Here is a 23,915-nt window from a genome sequence, read left to right as displayed (position 1 = left end):
GTTCAATCCTCAGCACCACATAAAAATAAATAAAATAAAGATATTATCTAACTACAAAAAAAATTAAAACAAAAAGTTTGACAAATCCCCTTATTTTGCATTAAAAGTTTTCAAATGGCTTTCTAATCTCAATCCGGATAAAATTTGAAATCCTAACCACAGTCTATACTACGACTACTCAACTTCTCACAACATCTAATCTACACCTTTTCCTCTTTCCTTTGTTAATTGAGCTCCAGCCACAAGGGCTTTGCCTCCTTGCTACTCTAACAGCACACATGTACAAACCTCAGGATCTTTGCACTTATTCTTCTGTCATGGCTTGCTTTCATTTTATTTAGCTCTTTTGTTCAAATGTTAGAAAAGGCACTCCTGACCTTTACAGTAACATTAGCCTCTATTATTATCTAATCCCTTAGGCTGCTTATTATTCTTCGTAGCATCTATTCCTTGACCCTTGGGAGAATTCTCAATGGGTCTTTAATTGTTGCACATTTTGCAACCAGGTATTGTACTACCTTTTCAATAATGTCTGTATAGGACATAATATCCTCCTCTGGGAAAAAAAGGGATGGGGGCAGGCATGGTTACTGTCCATACAAAAGCTTTAGTTTCCCTAAGCTCAGAGCTCCTCTTTTGTAATGCACCCCACTATATATAGGTTTCCTATGGTTCTACTCACAATTCTCATGGGAATTGGGACTCAGGAAAACAGAATAAGAAAATTCCAATTCTAAAGCTAGTGTTATTACTGTGAATAAGAAAAGTCTTTGTTTCTGACTCAGAAAGAAGTCTTGCATCTTTGATCACAATCCATAAAACTTTGGCAGGCTACAAATAAAATAAAATTCTAGATCCTTAATAGTTTTTTTTACCTCTTTGGTTGGGGTACTGGGAATAGAACCCAGGGTGCTTTACCACTGATCCACATCCCCAGCCCATTTTTATATTTTATTTAGAAACAAGGTCTCACTAAGTTGCTTAAGGCCTTGCTACGGCTGGCTGTGAACTTGCAAATACTCCTGCCTCAGTCTCCTAAGTCTCTAGATTATAGGCTTATGAGATCATACTTGGTTCCTTATAGTTACTGACAGTATAATTACATGTTGTTTTTCTCCTTTTCCATTTGGTTTTCCTGGCTAATCTTCCATAACTGCTATCAAATTTCCCTATTGACATCAAAGTGCTTTATAAACAGTATTTATCATTTGACCTTCAAAAAATCCCTTTGAAATATTTCCTATTCCAATAGAATAGATAAAACACTGACCAAGGAAAGGTAAAAGACAAACCAAGATCAGCATAACAAACCAGAGAATAGCAATTTGTGTTCCAGGTCTAACCTCTAACTTGTGCCTGCTTCTTAAATGACAACTAACATCCTCTACATACATTTGTGAGATGGGAGGATAATCATCCACTAAAAGAAATGGCAAATTCCTGTGTACCAACAAATAAAAACAGAAAAGTGCTAATAAATAATAAAACTTAATACCTATATAAGCACTGGGAAGATATTAAAATGCATGTCTTTTAGACTTCTTTTATTATACAAAATGACATATGAATGGGCATGTAACCAAATTAGATTGTTATTATACTAATAGCCTATTTCTTTTATGTCTAAAGGAAGACATATTGGAAAAATATCCAAAAGTATTTATAAACAGTATTTTCCATCTTTGTAGGAACCAAAAATGCTCTAAACAAAAAGTTCATTAATCTAAAAAGGTCCAAGATAATTTTAATGCTGCTTCTACAACTTTGGAAGGTAAGAAAGGAGCACTTCTTATTAAATTTTCCTCTATAATTTGAGCAAAAGACTCAAAGAGCAGTCCATATATAAATTTAGAAATCGTTTATAATTCACACCTTGTCACTTCTAGAAATACAAAAAATAAAGTGTTGGATAATATTAGATTTTCTATACTAGAAAAGTATCATTCTGTAAAATAGCCTACTTTAAAAGCTCTGCATCCCTAAATAAGACAGTTTATCAGTAATAGATCTTGATCTATAGGTCAGAGTTATAGTATTGTAAAATATATAACCATCTTCAAGGTTCACAATAATAAAATTTGTTTCTGAATATTAAAGTTTATAAATACAGATAAAATTATTGTGACCAAGTGGTTCAAACTTTATCATCCTCTCAAGAAAACTGAAGAAAAAATGAAGAACTAAAACATTAAAGAAAAAAAATTAAGTTAAATAGATTACTAAGTTGAAAAAAAGCTGTTTTATAGGGTGAATCTTTAATTTTAACTCAATTAACACCATTACACTTACTGTATAAGTTATAGCTGCCAACATTCCGATCAAGGTCAGAGAACTAATGGAAAATGACAATGCAGCTAAGCCATCTGTGGAGAGAAAAAGACTGTTGAAACACACATATGTACTACTCACACATTTATATTCAGCAAATCAATGTAAATATATGAAATTAGACTTCTTATACATTCAGATGTAATAAAACAAATATATATTACCATGTCTTTGCAGTGCTAATTTCAAATGGGAAAAAGGGGTTTTTTTTAAAGGCCTCTTCACAAACTGATTTTAAAAAGATCTTTCAGACTAATTAAAATTTTTTTCCTTCATCTCTTAAAATTAAGAGAAAAATTACTGTTTAATTATAGGTCTATTGGGTCTAAAAAAGAGATTGAAAAAATGGTTAGATGTTCAAAAGGTAATGAAAAGACTGCCTGGCCTTTCTCAATGGCAGACACTAATAAATAAAATACATAAGAAAGCCACTGACCTTGACTCTCCCTTCTCTCCTCAATCTTGATACTTCCAGGTTTTTTTTTTTTAAATTAAGTTTTTAATATATAGCCTAAACCCAAAATCTTTTATTTCCCCCTATACAGAGGATTGAGCCCAGAGGTATTATACTGAACTACATTCCCAACCATTTCACACTTTATTTTTGGGACAGGGTCTCCCTCAGTTACCTAGACTGGCCTTGAACTTATAGTCCTTCTGCTTTAGTCTTCTGAGTAGTTGGGATTTCAGGTGTGTGCCACCACACCCAGATTAAAAGTAAGATCTTAAAAAGAGTTTACTTCACTTTTTAACTTGAAAAGATTACTTGCCCACTTGGCAGAAAAACAAAAAAAGAAAATAGATTCAAATTTAACAACAAAAAGAGTAATACTGTTAACAAGTTGGACTTAAAACTTTATTTTTAAAAAAGACCATGAGTGAGAAGCTGGGGTAGCACATAAATATATCTAATACATAAGGAAATACTATGAAAATTTGATTATTGTTAAAGGATGTAACAATTTTTCTAGCTTTAATACAGGTTCTAATGGGCTTGTACTAATCTACTTTAAATACAGATCCAGTAAAGTCAAATATAATATTTCAATTTAACATATTCCTAATATTTCCATATCTATAAATAAGATGATAAAATCTTCTTAAAAGTCAAATATCAGTTTTTTTAAAAATAAAAAGAAAACATTAACAAATTCACAAATTATGCAAGGCAAATTTTTTCAGTCTTTTTTTTAAACTACTTATTATCAAATCAAAGTCATTTTGATGTTGTTACTTTCTTATAACAGAAGTATCAATACAAGGTGTTCATACCACTAAGGTCTACCACCTGGCTGATAGTAATTTTAAGGCACTATAACTTATATTTACGAACACCAGAGATATAAAAATGTTAAAACAAAATATGTCTTAGAATTGATAGAGTATTATGTTCACTTATTAGAGAATCAATTGAGCCAAGGAGTTCAAAATTAATCATTTAGAAGGATTCCCATTTCGGTAAAAGATAATAAACTTGTCAAAGACACTAAACATAGATTCTCTTGATAAGATAAGGTCTATGATCTGAGTATATACATAAGGAGATCCTACCAATAAAGAAGTTATAGTATACTCATAAAATGCATTAACTGCTCTGATACAAAGAACCAACTACTTACACAAATTTAAATCATTACTATGTGAAATAAGTCAGACATACAAAAGAAGAATCATAATGTATAATTCCACTTATAGTATTAAAAAAAGAAAAAAGAAAAACTAATACATAGTAGCTGAAATTATAACAGTGGTATTTCTTATCAGAGATGATACTAAATAGGCACACTGAAGAAACTTCTGTAATGATGGACATGTTCTATATCTTGATTGCAATCAGTTACACTGATTATATACATGTATGTATAAGCCATATGCATTTCTCTACAGGTAAAGTACAGTTTTTAAAAAGTTAAAATGCCTAAAGAAAGAGGTCTAAAGTTTATGTCATAAAGTTTTAAGCATAAAGTTGATGCCTAAAAAAATAAGGAGGTGTGGTGAGGGACAACAAAACTAAAAATTAAGAATAGCTGGGTGACTATTTTGAACCTAAAAAGATGGCAGACCTAAAATTAAATATTAAATTTGAGGAAAAAAATTGAGACTAAAGAGAATGAGATTACAAAAATCAGAACAATATTGTATGTCTAATCATTAATTCAAGTTATATCAATACTCAAGTACTAGTATAATTTATGAAATAATATTTAGGCAGAAGGAGTAAAAAACCTGAAGGAGTTAACTGCAAGAAAAGAAGCTATTTATTTCTGAGAAAAAGGATCAAGGTGCATAAATCCTTAACAATTCATTATTAGTAGATGCCAGTCCTGCTATCCTTATTCTTGCTGGTTTTAGAATTACATTAATGGACTACAATTTACAAGAAAAAATCTTTAAGTGGAAAGCAAGACATTTAAGAAGTTATAGTGTAGCTAACAAGTCACAATTTAATCATTATTTTAATATTGTATCTGGAAAAAAACAAGAAATACTAACCAAAGAATATATGGTACCCAATAGAAAGAATACTCACAAAAGTAAACAAATTTTTCAGTATAGTATCTATAAAAATAAGTATTCTACATTTCATAGAAAATAAAAATATTGTTCACCATCTCTAGTAATTAGAGAAATGCAAATCAAAACTACTCTAAGATATCATCTCACTCCAGTCAGAATGGCAGCTATTATGAAGACAAACAACAATAAGTGTTGGCGAGGATGTGGGGAAAAAGGTACACTGATATATTACTATTGGGATTGCAAATTGGTGCAGCCAATATGGAAAGCAGTATGGAGATTCCTTGGAAAACTTGGAATGGAACCACCATTTGACCCAGCTATCCCCCACTCCTAGGACTTAAAATCAACACACTATAGTGATGCAGCCACTTCAATGTTTATAGCAGCTCAATTCATAATAGCTAATCTGTGGAAGCAACCTTCAATGGATGAATGGATAAAGAAACTATGGTATATATACACAATAGAATATTAATCAGCATTAAAAGAAAATAAAATTATGGCATTTTCAGGTAAATGGATGGAACTGGAGAATATCATGAAGTAAATCAATCTCCCCAAACCAAAGTCCGAATGTTTTCTCTGATAAGTGGATGCTGATCCACAGCGGGGGGGCGCGGGGGGCATGAGAAAAATGGAGGAACTTTGGGTAAAGGGGAGGATGGGGTGGGGTGTGGGGTATGGTGCAAGAAAGATGGTGTAATGAGATGGACATTATTACCCTAGATACATGAATGACTGCACATATGAGAAATGACTGCACATGTATAGAGAAATGAAAAGTTGTGCTACATTTGTGTACAATGAATCAAAATGCATTCTGCTGTCCAAGATACCTAATTATAATTAATTAATTAATTGCCATTCTATCTGAAGTGACATGAAATCTCAGTGCACTTTTAATTTGCATTGCTAAGACTTTTGGAACTTTTTTCATATATTTGTTGGCTATTTGTATTTCTTTGTTCTTTAAATATTTATTTTTCAGTTTTAGGTGGACACAATACCTTTATTTTACATTTATGTGGTGCTGAAGATCGAACCCAGTGCCTCATGCATGCTAGGTGAGCACTCTACCACTGAGCTACAATCCCAGCCCTGTATTTCTTCTTTTTTAAGAAATATCTATTTAGTTCATATGCACATCTTCTATTTAATTTTTTGGTTACTTTTTGACTTCTTAATATTTTCTGGATATTAATTCCCTATTGGAATAATAGCCTATCAAAGATTTTCTTCCTTTCTGTAAGCTTGCTCTTCATTTTTTTGTTTTCTTTGCTGTGCAGAAGCTTTTTAATTTGATGTCATTAATTAATTAATTAATTAAAGAAAATAAAGTAGCTATGTCCAAAAGCACATGAAATATTGAGTAATATTATACATATTTTTATCTATATGACTTTGTAATGGCAAAGCTATTTTTAACTACTAAGCAACTTCCTTAACCTAACCACTTGAACTTATTTTTTTCCTTTAAAAAACTAAGTTTCAGGGCTGGGGATGTGGCTCAGTGGTAGCGCGCTCGCCTCGCATGCGTGCGGCCCGGGTTCGATCCTCAGCACCACATACCAACAAAGATGTTGTGTCCGCCGAGAACTAAAAAATAAATATTAAAAAAAATTAAAAAAAAAAAAAAACTAAGTTTCATGGATTAATTTTAGAACTTCTGAAAAAGTAATGCCAAAATGTTTTATATACAAGATATGAAAAATTGTGCTCTATATGTGTAATAAGAATTGTAATGCATTCTGCTGTCATGTATTTTAAAAAAATAAAATCAATAAAAAAGAAAAAAAAATTGTTGAGATAAATTTATGATAAAACATTGCTTAAAGTATATGAAGTCTCAGTAATTTATAACCTACATAAAAGATTACTTCATTTCAAATAATAATTTAGTGCTCTTTAAAAATTATTCTATATTATTTTAAGTGAGTCGAAGATTATATAGAAAGCTGAGCACGGTGGCACACACCTGTAACCCAGCATCTGAGGCAGGAGGATCATGAATTCAAAGCCAGCCTCAGCAAAAGTAAGGTGCTTAGCAACTCAGTGAGACCCTGTCTCTATATAAATGACAAAGTAGGGCTGGGGATGTGGCTCAGTGGTATAGTGCTGCCCCTGATTTCAATCCCTGTTAACCTTCCACCTCCAAAAAAAAAGATCACATAGAAACTTTCAGGAATTTTACTGCTAAAATATTGCTATGAATTGCTTGTACACTATTAGTATGATTTCAGTTCTTCTAGATAAACAAAAAAGAGTAGGATAGCTGGGTCATATGGTGGTTCCATACCTAATCCTTGGAAGAATCACCACAATGCTTTCCAAAGTTGGATTAATTTATAGTCTTACTAACAGTGTATGAGTGTATCTTTTTCACCACATCCTCACCAGAACTTACTGTTAATTCTTTTCCTGATTATTGCCATTTTATCTGGAGTGAGATGAAATCTCAGTGCACTTTTAATTTGCATTGCTAATACTGTTGGAACATTTTTTCATATATTTGTTGGCCATTTGCATTTCTTTTTTTAAGAAATTTCTGTTTAGTTTATATGCACATTTTTATTTGATTTTTTGGTGTTACTTTTTGACTTCTTAATATTTTCTGAATATTAATTCCTTGTTGGAATAGTAACCTATCAAAGATTTTTTTTCCTTTCTGTAAGCACTCTCTTCATTTTCTTATTTGAATCCTTTGCTGTACAGAAGCTTTTTAATTTGATATCATCCCGCATACTGATTCTTGATTTTATTTCTTGACCTTTAGCAGTCTTATTAAGGAAATTGGTACCTGCTGATATGTTGGAGTATGACCCTATATATTCTTTTATCAGTTTCAGTGTTTCTGATCTAATTCTTAGGTCTTTAATCCACTTTGAGTTGATTTTTGTGCAGGGTGAGAGACAGCAATCTAGTTTCTTTCTCCTACATTTGAATACCCAGTTTTCCCAGCACCATTTGTTAAAAACACTATCTTTTCTACAACATATGTTTTTGGTATCTTTGTTAAGTATCAAATGTCTCTGGGTCTTCCAATCTATATTCCACTGGTCCTCTTGTCTGTTTTGGTGCCCTTACCATGATGTTTTTGTTACTATACCACTGTAGTATAAATTGAGATGAGGTCACTCTTATTGCTTAGTACTACTTTTGCTATTCTGGATCTTTTATTCTTCCATATGAATTTTAAGACTTTTTTTTTTCTTTTTTTAGTTCTCTGTTCTGTTTTCTTTTTCTTTTCTTTTTTTTAAGTGAGAGAGAGAGAAAAGAGAGAGAGAGAGAATTTTTTAATATTTATTTTTCAGTTTTCGGGGGACACAACATCTTTTTATTTTATGTGGTGCTGAGGATCGAACCCAGCGCCCCATGCATGCCAGGCGAGTGTGTTACCGCTTGAGCCACATCCCCAGCCCCTCTGTTCTGTTTTCTATCATCAGTATTTGATAGGGATTGAATACTTTTGGTAGCATGGCCATTTTGACAATATTAAGTCTGCCTATCCAAGACCATGGGAGATCTTTCCACCTTCTAAAGTCTTCTTAATTTTTCTTTTTTTTTTTGTTTTTGTTCTTGGTATTAGAGATTGAACTCATGGGTATTCAGCCCCTGAGCCATATCTCCAGCCCTATTTTGTATTTTATTTAGAGACAGGGTCTCAATGAGTTGCTTAGTGCCTCACTTTTTCTGAGGCTGGCTTTGAATTCATGATCCTATGGCCTTAGCCTTCCAAGCAGGTGGGATAACAGGCTTACATCATAGACTTCATTTTCTTTCTTAATTGTTCAATTATTTTCACTGCACAGGTCTTTACCTCTTTAGCTAGATTTACCCCCAGGATTGTTTGTTTGTTTGTTTGTTGAGGCTAGAGAGAATGCAATTGTTTTCTTGATTTCTTAAAAATGCGATTGTTTTCCTGATTTCTTTCTCAGCAGCTTCACTGTGAGAGAATAGAAAATGTAAGAATGGGCTACTTGTCAAAGAAAAGTCCTAAGGATCAGGATATATAAATTACAATGGGTAGATTTTAAAAAGTAGAAGAAAAAAAAGAAAATAAAAAGAATACTTACGACTACTTCCAAGTTCTTCAAATAGGAACTTCACTTTTTCCCACTCTGTAGAATTTTTATTATGGGGAACATTCAATGGAACAAAAGCACTAAAACAGAAAATAACTCTATTAAATAGCTTTAAAAATAAAAATGTTGAATAAAAGAAATGGTCTGAAACTCAATTTTAGTAATTTTTTGAAACAAATATCAACTTTTCCTCTGAATAACTAATAAATCTGCACCATTTATACAGAGGTATGAAAATTTTCTTATCTATGTATATATTTTACCATAATTTGTTTTAATAACTTTATTACAGTATTCAGTAAAATTACCTTCCTTTGTAACACCATATATTTTATTTTTATACTTAAAACTATTTTGGCTTATTTTTCAATTATACTTTCATAAAGGTGAGTAAAATAAAACAATAATAAATAAAATTTTTTAAAAATATTTTTTAGTGTTGATGGATCTTTATTTTATTCATTTATTTATATGCAGTACTGAGAATTGAACCCAGTGACTCACACAAGCAAGCACTCTACCACTGAGCCACAACTCCAGCCCCATGAAATATTTTTTAAAATCCTATAAATTTAAGATGGACAAAATAGTGCATCGCACAAAAAAAGTTGAAGATCTTCTGCATTAAATTAGTAGAACAAACTATAGGCATGCAATTAATTCAGTATATTTATATGCATTGAAAATAATAGACAAGAAATACATCATAATAAATAGTAAATTTAACACTGTAGGATTGGGGGGTTTCATTTTGTTCTCTTTATATCTTTCAATATTGTGATTAATAAAAATAACAAAATCAGTTTCTGTTTATTTTTCGGTCCACAGGTAAGGGGGAACCATTGAAATAACAGAGAGAGCTAGTGTCCTAGGAATTGTTCTAAGAGCTTAGACTGAGAAAATGGAAAATAAAATAAATAAATGGTCACTTTATTATAGAGCTCAGATCATGAACCAAAAGGTAATCAAGAGATTAAAGGGCTGGGTATCCCTTAGATAGTATATGTTGAAATTCAAACAGAAAGGTAAAAAGTGACTCTAATTCTTCCTTCTTCTTAGCCCAGTTTTAATTATAAGCAAGATGTAAATTCTATCCACTTTTACAAAAAAGAAAATACTGGATGAGTTTACGAATATATAAAGGTATCTTGTTCTGATTAAAATTTCAAGTAGAACAATGTCATTATTCTAAAATTTTACTTTTAATTTTAAAAACCTTTATTCTTTGGAACTACTAACAATTCTATAAAAAGATGAATAGGAAGAACATATTAGGATGTTAGTTAAATTTCTAACTATTCATGTTGACTGTAGTTTATTACACTTGTCTTAATCTTAGAGACTTAAACCTCACCACTTTAAGGGGGAAAAAAGTGACCACTCAAATATATAGAGCAAAAAATAAATGTAAAAGCAGTTCATTATTTGTTGCCCAGTTATAAAATCAAATAAAGAGAGGAATAATTGTACTGAGATAGAACAAACTTTTAAATAACTTTTACATTTTATATGTCTATAATGTTTACTTATTTGGTATTAATATTTCATTAACAGAAATACAAACTAAGCAAGAAAAACTACTTATATTCTTCTATATAGACAGTTTTTTCTAAATATCCCGGAAAGTATGTTTGAAATTTGTTGGTTGGAAATAACCAATGTGTGAATGTGGGGAAAAAAATTACATTGTATAAAACATCATCTAAAATATTATTAAAATAAAAATCTCGCAAATATCTAAAACTAGCATTCATAATCAGAAAGTTCAGTCTGAATATGCAATTTTAGGTAATCAAAGGTATTGTACAGTGGTGGGAAAAAAATAAAGTAATCCTACTAGCAAACACACTTTCGTGTTCACACTCCTGAGCAAGGCTATTCAGCAGTTCAAGTCTTTAATGAAGAGTAGAAGAATCCTCATATGATCAAGCAATCTTTTAAAAAAAATTATATGGTCCAAAAAATTTTCAGAATGACTTCAGGAAAATACTTACTTAAAAAAATCCTTCAGAGAATTAACATTTGAGCACCAGTTATTATTTTAGGCAGAAACCAAAGCACAAATTTGAAACAGATTTTTCAATTACCTTAACACTAGATTTTATAACCTAAGAAACAAACCAAAACTATTCTCATTGTACATTAAGAGAAACATCCATAAGGAGAATTCAAAATGATTACAACTAAATAGATGTAAATTCTGAGCAATAATATTCATAGCATTTAACAACTGATAGGCAAAGACACTATGCAATGAGCACATATGCTGGCCTTAATTCTACAGGACCTTCACAAATCAAGCTTTATCCTTTAAGTGGGGTTAGAGTGAAGTAACGAGACTCAGGAATATAGGACAGCAGCTAACTGGTAGGGAAGCGTTTCAACATTTTAACCATCAGGAAGAACAAACCACTGCTCATTAGCCAAATATCAGCCCTGCATACAAGATCTATAAAGAAAAAGGAATATTTACTAATGGATAAAAAGGCAATTGAGGGCTGGGGATATATCTCAGTTGGTAGAGTGCTTGCCTCGCATGCACAAGGCCCTGGGTTCAATCCCCAACATGACAAAAAAAAAAAAAAAAAAAAAAAAAAAAGGCAACTGAAGTCAAATGAAGATGTAATACAGACACACCTGTTTTAAGGAGGGAAGAAGCAGTTAATAAGATTATCATGTATTTACTAAGTGGTGTTGACACCACAGTAATCAAGAGTTATAGTAGGATTTTATGCAGGGAAAGCAAAGATAATTTCTTAATCTCAATTCTTCTCAAAAAGTAAATAAAAAGCATATCAGTTTCTGAAGACACAAAACTAGATCAAAATAAGAACTTGGAACCTAGTAAGATTATAATTTCTCCTTATGTCATTGAAAATAATAAAAATGAAAAATTGCTTACTAAAAATATTTTACACCCAATCTGACTCACTGAATTAGCTTAATACAGATTATTTCTTCAGGAAAAAAAAACAAAGAAAAGGCTAATGGATTTCAGTAGATATGAAACTGAAATGATGAATTTCAGCAGAATTGAAAATGAGAATTTTACCTCCTACATTCAATCACCAAGTCAAGTCATATTTATCTTCCAAATGGCTTATCTGTTTCTGCTTTCTTTGTAACTATACTAGCTCTGATCCTCATCTCTCACCAGAATTATTACAATGGCCAGGTAGTTAATCTGCCTACCTACCATTTAATGTATCATTTCTCCAGTCCGACCTCCAAATAACCCCTTTACAGTATCTTAAATTTTAAAGCAAGGTCACACATATTTACTTTCTTACAGTCACATAAACAAACATGTACATCTTCATTGTCTTTCAACTGATTAGGCAGGATAAAAATCAAAATTTCTTAAACATTACATATTAGATTCATAGCCTACCTACCTGGCTAATGTCATGTCCTGCCACTGGTTCACAGGAATACTTGGAACATCACATCATACTTTATGTTTTGTTTGGGGAGGTGTGTGTTTTTTTTCTTAGAAGGATTAAATTCACATCATATTTTTAAAAAACTTTTTTACATGTTTTTATTTGTGCACTATAATTATACAAAATAGTGGGATTCATTGTTATAGTCATACATGCACATATATAATCTGTTCAATATCATTCCCCAGTATTTCCCTTCATATCATACTTTTTATGCCATTCTTCAAACACTCCCACCAATTTACACTCCTTCAAATCTCAATTGAAGTATTACTTCCTCTCTTAGGTCTTCCGAGTCTACAAGGTAGAGTAAGAACTTGTTCCTCCATCATCATACCTGATATATATATTATCGGAGTACTTAAACAGTATAATTTAAATAATTTATTTGCATGTTTTCCCAGGGTAAACCTTGAGAATAGAGACCAGGACTTTTGTTTTTGGCCCTACTACTTAGCACAGCGTCTATTACACAAGTGCTCCAAAAGTGTATGAGCTATAGGAATAGTATATCTAGGCTATATCTTTGTAATAAAATTATCTCAAATTTTACCAGCTAAAATAAACAAATAAACACCAATTCAAAGAAACAATAGCATGTCCCCTTCAAGGAAATTTCAAGAAATTTAATCAGTCACTTTACCTAAATGTATGTTCATTCAAATATGGTAATGAAAAGAATACTACACTGGGTAACCAAAACACTACTAGTCTTTATTTTACTACTCTTTTACTCTGGCTGCTATAAAGATGTGTATTTTTATTGATGGCTCTCAGTCACGTTCTAAGTCAGGAATTTCCAAACTACTGGCTGCCTGTGTTTATATAAATAGAGTTTTATTGGAATACCTTGTGTTTATGTATTGTCTATGATTACTTCAGAGTTACGAGAGCACAGTTAAGCCACACTGATCAAACAGACTGCAAACCCAAAATGCTTATCATCTGTACCTCATGAAGAGTTTGCTGATCCCTGTTCTAGATAATTTAAGTTTACAGACAAGGGACTTCCACATTATCAAAGCGAACTAACTTAAGTAGAGCTGGCTTTCTTTAAAAGCCAAAAAAGATTTTAAAAGGAATATTTGGTAGCTAAAATAAATAGCAAAACCGCTAAAAAAATCCATTCAATAAGTTCTCTTTTTCATGACACATAAAGGCAGGCACAGGGAATTGGAAACATGACTAGACTATAAAACACTTGCATTCTAACAACTCCTGGAGCTATAAAAAGTTACAGACCAATTTCATTCTCAGCACAAATTACCTTTAATAAATGAAATTTTTTTATTTATTGAAAGTTATTTATTGAAATTTGTAACACCAAATTATAAAATTTTAAAGGCTTATTAGCACCTAATGTATCTCTAACATTAAAAAAAGAACCTAGACCTATTTTAACAAAGATAAATGTGTGCCATTAACAAGAACAAATTTTAAATGTCTAAACAAACATGTAAAATATATTGATATTAGTATGAAGCTTAAGGAAGAACAACGAAAGAATGAACTTATTGACAAAGATTTGACTGTTGGGTCAAATCTATAAAGATGTAGAGACAAGGATTTTTACCACAGTGTTGTTTATAATAAAAAGAAACTGCAAACATCATAAATGTCTACATAGTCATACCTTAGAAGATCATTCAAATAAACTGCTTTACTAAGAAAGGACTGCAATATAGACAAAATTGATGGACCCACACTTACTTTCCTAAATAGGTACCCACTATAGTGTAACAAATAGATTATCAAGAAATGAATAAAATATAATCACATTTTTGGAAAACTGAAATATGGAGGGTACATGCAAGGTGGGGACAGGCACCCTGCAATCATCTAAGCATTAAATATGTGTATGTGGGACAATATAGAGAAAAATGTTGATTTTGGCTATGTTGTTCAGTGGTGATTTGTTCTTTCTTCACATTTTGTTTTGCTTTCCTAGATTTCTCTGAATGAACATTTTGTTATTATTATTCAACTAATTATATTTCCATTGTCAGGATAAAAAAATTAAGACTTACCCAACTAACAGAAGAAGTGCACAAATCACAGCAAATCCCAAAGTGTACTTGAGTGCTGTTTTAATTTGCTAGATGCCGGGGGGGAAAATATATCATTTAGTAAGCTGTTATATAAAAATTTTTTGCAACAGTATAATTATACTTTCAAGTCAAATATGCATTTAGAATCAACAATATAAAATTTTGCCAGTTGGGTAAAAGACTTAACATTTAAAGAAAAATGATCATTATATCTTTACAAAATATACAAGATTTTAAAATCATTTCAATGGTTAGGCCCTTGTAAAAGCAAAATACTGAAAGCAGTTTATTATCTAGTGAGCATCTTCAGTAAAATTATCAGAATATTTAATAAAATATTCCCCCAAACAAGCAGCAATCAGAACCTACAATGCCCCTTCCCAAATCATCAAAATGGATTAAAATAATAAAAAATAATGTACACATATGCGCACAGGCATATGTACACATAAAATGTAAATATTATATATAGTTATATATTTATATTCTTTAAATATATATGTAACATATATCCTGCCAAGCACTATTATAAGAACTTTACATATGTTAACTCATTTAATTCTAAGGTACTCTCATTCCTACTTTAGAGAAATGAAAGCCGAGGCACAGAGAAGTTAAATAATCTACCCTAAGCAATATAGGTCATATAGGATTAAACAAGAACATAAAATCAGAAGTGGAAATTTAAAGGTTTTAATTTGCCTGCTATCCAAAACATAATCCAGACATTAAACAACTGAACAAGAACAAAAAATACCCCAGAAAGCCAGACATTATGAACATGAATAGAAAAGTTAATTTTCTCAAAGTTAAATCACTGAGAATGAACATTATTTTTCATGTCAGACTAATGAAGTCTCTAAAAATCACCTTTAAAAAATTAAATTCATGTTTCATATGGTAAGTTCTCATTGCTATTTCTAAGATAGTCCTGAGGGGAGAGGGAATTAAGGAAAAAACTAAGGAGAATCCTCAGATCAAACAAAGGTTGGGGAAAATGACAACATTTATCTCACTGAGATTTATTTAATTTGTAATTAGCCACCTTACCTTACACACATTTTAAATATGAAGTTATATAGTATCTGCAAATAATCATTTGACCCTCTTTAAATAAACATCTAATATGCCACATTCTTTGTAACTCTAGAAGTCATTTAAAATGTTGATTTATAGGCTGGGGTTTGGCTCAGTGGTAGAATGCTCACGTAGCATGTGCAACCATGAGTTTAATCCCCAGTCCATGCAAAATATAAATAACATGTTGATTTACTTGCTCCCAATCTTAACACTAAATGCTATTAAGGTTTTAAGCATGATTAAGCATGATGCTGGTTTTTGAGTTAATATATTTTTGTGTTTAAAGAAAACAAAGTACAAAACAAATTTCTGTAACTCGATATTTATTCCTATTATACTGTTTTCCCTGCCTTAAATTTTAAAAAAGTGTTTTATTTTGATAAATTCCTTTCAAAATACAATTTCTTCCTTGACCTATTAACTAATACATAATAGTAGATTTTTTATTCTAAACCATCCATGCAATCTAGAGATGGAACTAAGTTGGTTATACAACATCAATGTGTGTGTGGGGGGGTGGTGGGGGCGGTACCAGGGATTGAACTCAGAAGCACTCAACCTCTGAGCCATATCTTCTCCAGCCTTATTTTGTATTTTTATTTAGAGACAGCGGCCAAGTTGCTTAGTACCTTGTTTTTGCTGAGGCTGGCTTTGAACTTGCAATCCTCCTGCCTCAGCCTCCTGAGCTACTGGGATTACAGGCATGCACTAACGCACCCAGCATCATCAATATATTTCTAAGGCATCTCGCAATTATATTTATAGCTAGGGATTTTTATGCTAATACTTAAGTGATACTAGTCTGCTCTTTTAGAAACGTCTGGGTGCTATATTTATCAGGTTTCTGTTTTCAGTGTCATTTAGTCTGAACTACCTGCAAGTGTTCCTTCCTTATAACCCAGAACAAGGGTCAGCAAACCATGTCCTGACTCCTTTTTTAATGCATCACAAAATGTTCATTAAGTATCGTCTCTGGATACTTAACACTATAATGACAGAGTTGAATAGTGGAGACACAAAGCCTAAAATATTTACTACACAGTTTTCACAGGAAAGTTTACTTTCGAATTTCTCTGTCTAAAACAACAGACACAAGCCATTATGTGGCTACTGAACAATGTGGCTTGTTAAATTGCTGTAATCTAAATTTCAAAGACTTGGTGTGAAAAAAAAATTAGTATCTTATTAATAATATAATTTGACTATTTTGAAATTATAATAAGGGAAACATTAACTACCATGTTTAATTAAAATTAATTTTCTTTTTATTTATTTTAATGTTGCTACTAGAAAATTTCAAATTTCACATGGGATTAATATTATATTTCTACTAGACAACACTGATCTAGATAGAATAAACTAAAATGGAGTCATATCATCTTTGTAAAACAAGAAAATATTTTTAACTAAAATTAGACCTCTAAAGTAGAGATAACTTACAGTACATTTACTAGTATCATCATCATCCTTTTCTTCATAGTAGAAGTAGACAAAAGGAATCCAGAAGAACACACAGAACAATATAACAGAATATAAAGCTGTGGAAACAAATAATAAACTGAGTTCTACTTAATACATACACATTCAGTTATCTAACTATATGTCTGCATGTATATATATCAACTTACCAAAATTTACTTCCCTATCTGATTTCCTGTATTCATAACTTTGTACATGTGATTTTCAAGTAGCCTTTGCTGTCCTCCATCTCAAGAAATCAATACCACTATTAGAATAATATATTATAATTCAAGTTAACTATGGGACAATTTATAACAAAAAATTAAAATAATTGTACCAACAACAAATATGGTAGGTAACCACTGAGCTCTTGCTATGTGCTAACCACAGTGCTATGAACTTCCTGTAAACTATCTCATTTAAACTAATTTTTGCATTCATTCCAACTTAAAATTGATCACAGGGACCCAACATTTGCCACTCTGGCAAGTTAAAAAACAACAGCTATAAATATTGCTGTCTTTTTGATATAAATAATTTCTCCATGCTAAGTTTAAAATATGCAGTATTATAAAATTGATCTTACACAAAGCAAGAAGAAAAGCAGTACAACAGTAAAATTAGATTCAAAGTTAACTGACAAGAATTATTGTTTTTCCACCTTAAAATGTTAGATTTGAGATACTTTTATAGACACTAATCAAATTAATTCAATAGTGATCTAAATTAAAACTGGAATAATGAAAGATATATTGTTTAATATTAAAACCAGCATAAATGTCAGGTGTGGTGGCACAACACTGTAATTCCAGTGACTAGAATTTGAGGTAGAAGGATTGTGAATTTGAGGCCAGCATGGGCAACTTAGCAAGACCCTGTTTCAAATTTTCAAACAATAAAAAAATGGGTCGGGGATGTAAGCCCAGTGGTAAAGCAACCCTGGGTTCAATCCTCAATACCACACATAAAGACAAGAAATACAACCAAAACAACTTTTTTGGGATATAATAAGTGTAAAAAAGTTGTTTTTCAGAAGTCTAGGTATTAACATTTCCTTGCATATAAAGTTCATGAAAAACAATAGTACCAGTATAATTATATTAACCAATTACAGAATGGTAAATATTGTATTCCTTTGTTAAAAAAAAAACATTTGTCATCATTTCACATCTATTAGGATGGCTACTATTAAAAATATAAAATAACAAATGTTGGCAACGGTGCAGAGAAACTGGAACACTGTGTAGTATTGGTGGGAACATAAAATGGCAAACAGTATAATGTTTTCTTTAAAAAAAAAAAAGGCAGGGGGGGAGGGGTTACTGCATGATCCAGCAATTCCACTTCTGAGTATAAAGCCAAAAGAACAAAAAACAGGGTTTCAGATTTTCCTATATAACCATGTTCATAGCTGCATTATTCACAATACCTTTGGAAAATTAAGCATCCTTTTATGGATAAACAGAGAAGCAAAATGTAGCATACACATAAAAGGAATATTATTCAGCCTTAAAAAGCAACGAAATTGTAACACAAACTACAGCACAGATGAACTTTGAAAACTTTATGATCAGTAAAATAATCCAATCACAAAAGACAAATACTATATGGTTACACTTATATGAGATACTTAGGTCAAAATTATAAAGCCAGAAAGCAGAATGGTACTTGTCAGAAATTGAGGGGAAGAAAAGAATGGAGAGTTACTGTTTTTATGGGTATAGAGTTTCAGTTCTACAAGATAAAAATATTTATAAAAATGTGGTGTTGATGGCTGAACAACATTATAAATGTATTTAACACCACTGAAGTATATACATAAAATGGTTGACGACACATTTTTGTTGTGCTTAATTTGTCACAATAAAAAGAAAAAATAGAAAGCATTTGTTACTAATACATGATAAAATCTCAAGTTACTTATTCCATTGGAAGGAAGAACTGCAGGAGTTATAGAAGTTTTAAATATGATCTCAATAATTGCTCACACTATCTCATTTATCTGGAGGCCATTTATAAAACACAATTATCTTCTAATTGCATAAGTTACCATCATATTCAATTAACATGACAGGGATAAAACAAATTCTTATAGTTATAAAGCAACTCTTTTTGTCATATAGTAGCTGCTGTCCTGAAATATGATTCTTTGGCTTAAGACTATGTTATGAAGCACCTTGCATACCAATAAATATGCACCTTCATCCAAAAACAAAACAAAACAAAAAAAAAGAAAATCCATTTTTAAAAGTAAAGACTTAAAACGATGCTTCACAATAGAAGATACATACAATGGCCAATAACCACTTAAGATGATGTTCATTACCATTAATTATCAGAAAAGCATAAAAACCTATAATTAGATAATACAGACTTACTAAAATGGTTAAAATTAACTGACAGTACCAAGAATTAACAAGAAACAAAACAGCCAACATTCTCATACTTTCCTGTGGAAATGTAAAAAGTTACAACACGGAAGAAAACTGTTTAGTGGTTTCTTATCAAGATCAATAAACACCTACTCTATGACCCAATAATTCTATTACTCTAGTGATAAGTGCAATAATATATGCAAAGTGTTTCCACTCAGGGAAGCCTGCTTGAGTTCTGGAATCTAGGACTTTTATTGGAGGCTTATAATATCTGTTTTGAGTACAATTACCAAAACTACAGACTCAGAAAGAAAAAAAAGAGTTCACCAAAAATCATGGTTTTCAAAAACAATTTAAACAAGGTGGTACCACATGTTTTCTTATCCCATTGTAAAAAACCACCTTACCAATTAGTGGCACACGAAACATAGCAAGGTCTAGGCTCCTAAGAGTTGGTCAAGGATCAGTAACACAAGCTAATCCTCCTGAAGATAGACAAGAGCTGAGCAATAGCACATTTACCGCATTAACTCTCAGCAGGAATGTTCCAGCAATGATCAAAACCTAAAAAGGACCCAATGTCCATCAACAGGTGAGTGGATAAACAAACTGAATGTATTCATACAAAAGATTACCACACAGCAATACCCCCCCCCAAAAAAATGAGATACAGATAAATTTCACAACCTTAAACTTGAATAAAACAAGTCCAGGCACAAGAATACATTTCCTATGACTAAAGAAAATTCTAGCATTAGACAAACTATTATAGGAATTAAAAAGTGGTTGGGGAAAGCTTCTGAGGCTAATGAGAAGCTGCTGATAGCAGTGCTCAAAAAGAGACAATTTCTAGTACTCAACACCCATGGAAGGAAGTGAGGAACAGATAAAATTAAGAAGACTCTCTAATATCTCTCCAGTAGTTTATGATTCAGATTTATTTAGAAGACCCTAAATCTTTATGTCCCTGACATCCCATTCTAAGCTGTCTTCTGGTAATCTGACTGCTCTTTCCAGTGTGCTTCATAAAGATTTCCTCCTTTAGCCCATAAATGTTGAAATGTAAAGAAAGAATTAAATTAACTAAATTAACTAAAGTATATAAAACTATAAAGCAAAGCAAAGGATGAACACAAGCTAAATTTAAAATACCGGTTACTTCTAAAGGAGGGGACAGACTGATACAGACACTTGATAGAGGCTGGACCTAGTGATTGATTGCTAATGAAGAAAATGTAACAAAACTATTACTCTTGAGATATTTTAAAAACTGGCTTCCCTCTTGATCACTTTATCCCTGACTTGTTCTGAGAGAACACAGTTGCCATGTTATAAAATGCCCTATGGGAAAGTTCATATGACACAAAACTGATGTTGCTGGCCAAACAGGGTAATACCTGAAAGCCTGCTCATACCCTGGTGAGGGACATTGGGAGCCAATTTTCCCCTAGAGGAGCACACACATTCACTCCAGTCTTACAAGAGAACCTGAGAGAGAAGACCCAGCTAAGATGCATCTGGATTCCTTTCCAACAGAAATTGCAATATAATGTTTGTTGTTTTAAACTGCTAAATTTTGTGACAATTTGTTACATGACAATAAATAACTAGCACAACTTCTGATAGTACAGCAAAGTCATTCAAACATTCTATTGCATATATACTGAGTATATACTGAGAATACATACCTTGGAGGATAACATCATTTCTAGGCTTTGACTCAGAATTTTTACTCTGAAGAATGGGTCAACACTCATTTAACTTATGCCTTTTTTAAAAAAAATTATTTCCCTTCTTTACAGTCTTTATTCCAAGATTTAAACTTCAATGCCAGTTTTATAACAATAAATTGTTAAATAACCAAAAAAAAGATTAATTCATAGTGTAACTCCTAATTGAATGGCAACTGATGACTATAATGTTGACTTCAAAGCTACACAGAAATACAGAAACAACAGTATGTGGAAAACACATGAAATAAATTAGCATTATGTAATGGCTAATTTAAATTGCCAACTTGATTGGATTAAGAGATGCCTATGATTAAGAGGCTTCTAGGTGTGTTGATGAGAGTGTGTCTAGAAATGATTGGCATGGGGATAGGGAACTGAAGTGGAGACCCTCCCTAAGAATGGGCAGCACTGCCCTATAGGATGGTGGCTTGGATGGAATAAAAGAAGAACAAGGAAGCAGCAGCAGATGCAAGCTCCATTCTTCTTGGTGCTGTGATCATCTGAGGATATTGGACTCTCATTTCTTCACTCTTCCAAAGCAGACTCTGTCAGTGATACTCTGGGGAGTTTCCAGAAGCCTTCAGTCTCAGACCAGGGTAGTACCATTGATCCCTCACATTCTGGGGCTTCAAGCCTTTTGGACTGTGCAGCTACTGATTCTTTCAGCTCTCCAGCCTGCAACAGCTATTATGGACTATCCAGCTTCTGACTGAGTAAGCCAATCCAAAAGGATATTAAATAAATATCCTTTTAAAAAATATTAATTAATTTATAAATTCTAATTAGGAATATATGACAGCAGAATGCATTTTGATTCATTGTACACAAATGCAGCACAACTTTTCATTTCTCTGGTTATACATGATGTATGTGCAGTCATACATGTACCTAGAGTAATGATGGCCATCTTATTCCACCATCTTTCATGTCCCCATGCTCCTTCTCCTCCCCTCTCCTCCAGTTTGCCCAATCAAACTTCTTCCATTTTTCTCATGCCTTCCCCCCATGATCAACATCCACTTATCAGAGAAAACATTCTGCCTTTGGTTCTGGGGGATTGACTTACTTAGCTTAGCATGATATTCTCCAACTCCATCCATTTATCTGCAAATGCTACAATTTTATTCTCTTTTAATGCTGAGTAATTTTATTTTTATTTAATTTTTATTTAATTTTAATTTTTTAATCTATTCTCTTTTAATGCTGAGTATTTCATTGTGTATATATACCATAATTTCTTTATCCATTCATCCATTGAAGGGTATAGAGGTTGCTTCCACAGTTTAGCTATTGTGAACTGAGATGCTATAAACATTGATGTGGCTGTATCACTATAGTATGCTGATTTTAAGTCCTTTGGGTATAGACCTAGGAGTGGGATAGCTGGGTCAAATTGTAGTACCATTCTAACTTTTCTAAGGAATCTCCTTACTGCTTTCCATATTGGCTGCACCAATTTGCAGTCCCACCAGCAATGTATGAGTGTGCCTTTTCCCCCATATGCTTGCTAATACTTACTGTTATTTGTATTCTTGATAACTGCCATTCTGACTGCTGTCAGATGAACTCTTAGATAGTTTTGAATTGCATTTCTCTAATTACTGGAGATGTTGAACATTTTTTCATATATTTGTTGACCAAATGTATATCTTCTGAGAAGTGTCTGTTCAGCTTCTTAGCCCATTTATTGATTGGGTTGTTTGTTGTTTTGGTGTTAAATTTTTTGAGTTCTTTAAATATCCTGGAGATTAGTGCTCTCATAATCTGACATCTGTGTGGCAAAAATTTGCTCCCAAGATATAGGCTCTCTCTTTACCTCACTGATTGTTTCTTTTGCTGAAAGAAGCTTTTTAGTTTGAATCCATCTCATTTATTAATTTATTATTTTATTTCTTGTGCTTTAGGAGTCTTGTAAGGAATTTGGGGCCTAATCTGACATGATGAAAATTTGGGCCTATTTTTTCCTCTATTAGGCACAAGAATCTCTAGTCTAATTTCTAGATCCTTGATCCACTTTGAGTTGAGCTCTGTGCATGCTGAGAGAAAGGGGTTATTTTTATTTTGCTGCATATGGATTTTAGTTTTCCCAGCACCATTTGTTGAAGAGGCTATCTTTTCTCCAATATGTGTTTTTGGCAACTTTGTCTAGTATAAGATAACTGTGCTTATGTGGGTTTTGTCTCTGTGTCTTCTATTCTGTACCACTGGTCTACCTGTCTAGTTTGGTGCCAATACCATGCTGTCTTATTACTATAGCTTTGTAGTATAGTTTAAGATCTGGTATTGTGATGCTTCTTGCTTCACTATTCTTGCTAAGGATTGCTTTGGCTTTTCTGGGTCTCTTATTTTTCCAAATGAATTTCATGATTGCTTTTTCTATTTCTATAAGGAACGACATTGGGATTTTAATTGGAATTACATTGAATCTGTATAGCGCTTTGGGTAGTTTGGCCATTTTGACAATATTAATTTTGCCTATCCAAGAGCATGGGAGATATTTTCATCTTCTAAGGTCTTCTTCAATTTCTTTCTTTAGTGTTCTGTAGTTTTCATTGTAGAGATCGTCCACCTCTTTTGTTAAATTGATTCCCAAGAATTTTTTTTAAGGCTAATCCTAATTTCTCTTTCAGAGGATTCATCACTGATGTATAGAAATGCATTTGAGTAAATAAATCTCCTTTTGATAATCATACTTCCTATTGATTCTGTTCCTCTAGAGAAGCCTGACTAATACACATTACAGACAGATTACTCTTGGAGATCATGCGGAATCTTACAAAGAACCACATTTCAATTGATAAGCCTGTCTTCTTAACTTCTTAACCTCAATGTTTTTATCTGTAAA

At 32.1% G+C, this 23,915-nt stretch overlaps 1 protein-coding gene across 1 annotated transcript in view; it reads right to left on the bottom strand.

Annotated features, from left to right (window-relative positions):
- Lmbrd1 (LMBR1 domain containing 1) overlaps positions 1-23,915 on the bottom strand; it is a 98,087-nt gene that overhangs the window by 43,564 nt on the left and 30,608 nt on the right. Inside the window, exons 4-7 of the mRNA XM_026391346.2 lie at positions 16,942-17,039; positions 14,401-14,468; positions 8,922-9,010; positions 2,290-2,363 (exon numbers count right to left, since the gene is read on the bottom strand). Of these exons, the coding sequence (XP_026247131.1) occupies positions 2,290-2,363; positions 8,922-9,010; positions 14,401-14,468; positions 16,942-17,039 (329 nt within the window). The remainder of the gene's footprint in view (positions 1-2,289; positions 2,364-8,921; positions 9,011-14,400; positions 14,469-16,941; positions 17,040-23,915) is intronic.

Source organism: Urocitellus parryii, chromosome 8, assembly GCF_045843805.1.
Source record: "Urocitellus parryii isolate mUroPar1 chromosome 8, mUroPar1.hap1, whole genome shotgun sequence".
Lineage (NCBI taxonomy): Eukaryota > Metazoa > Chordata > Mammalia > Rodentia > Sciuridae > Urocitellus > Urocitellus parryii.
This window is presented reverse-complemented; position numbering and strand designations above follow the sequence as displayed.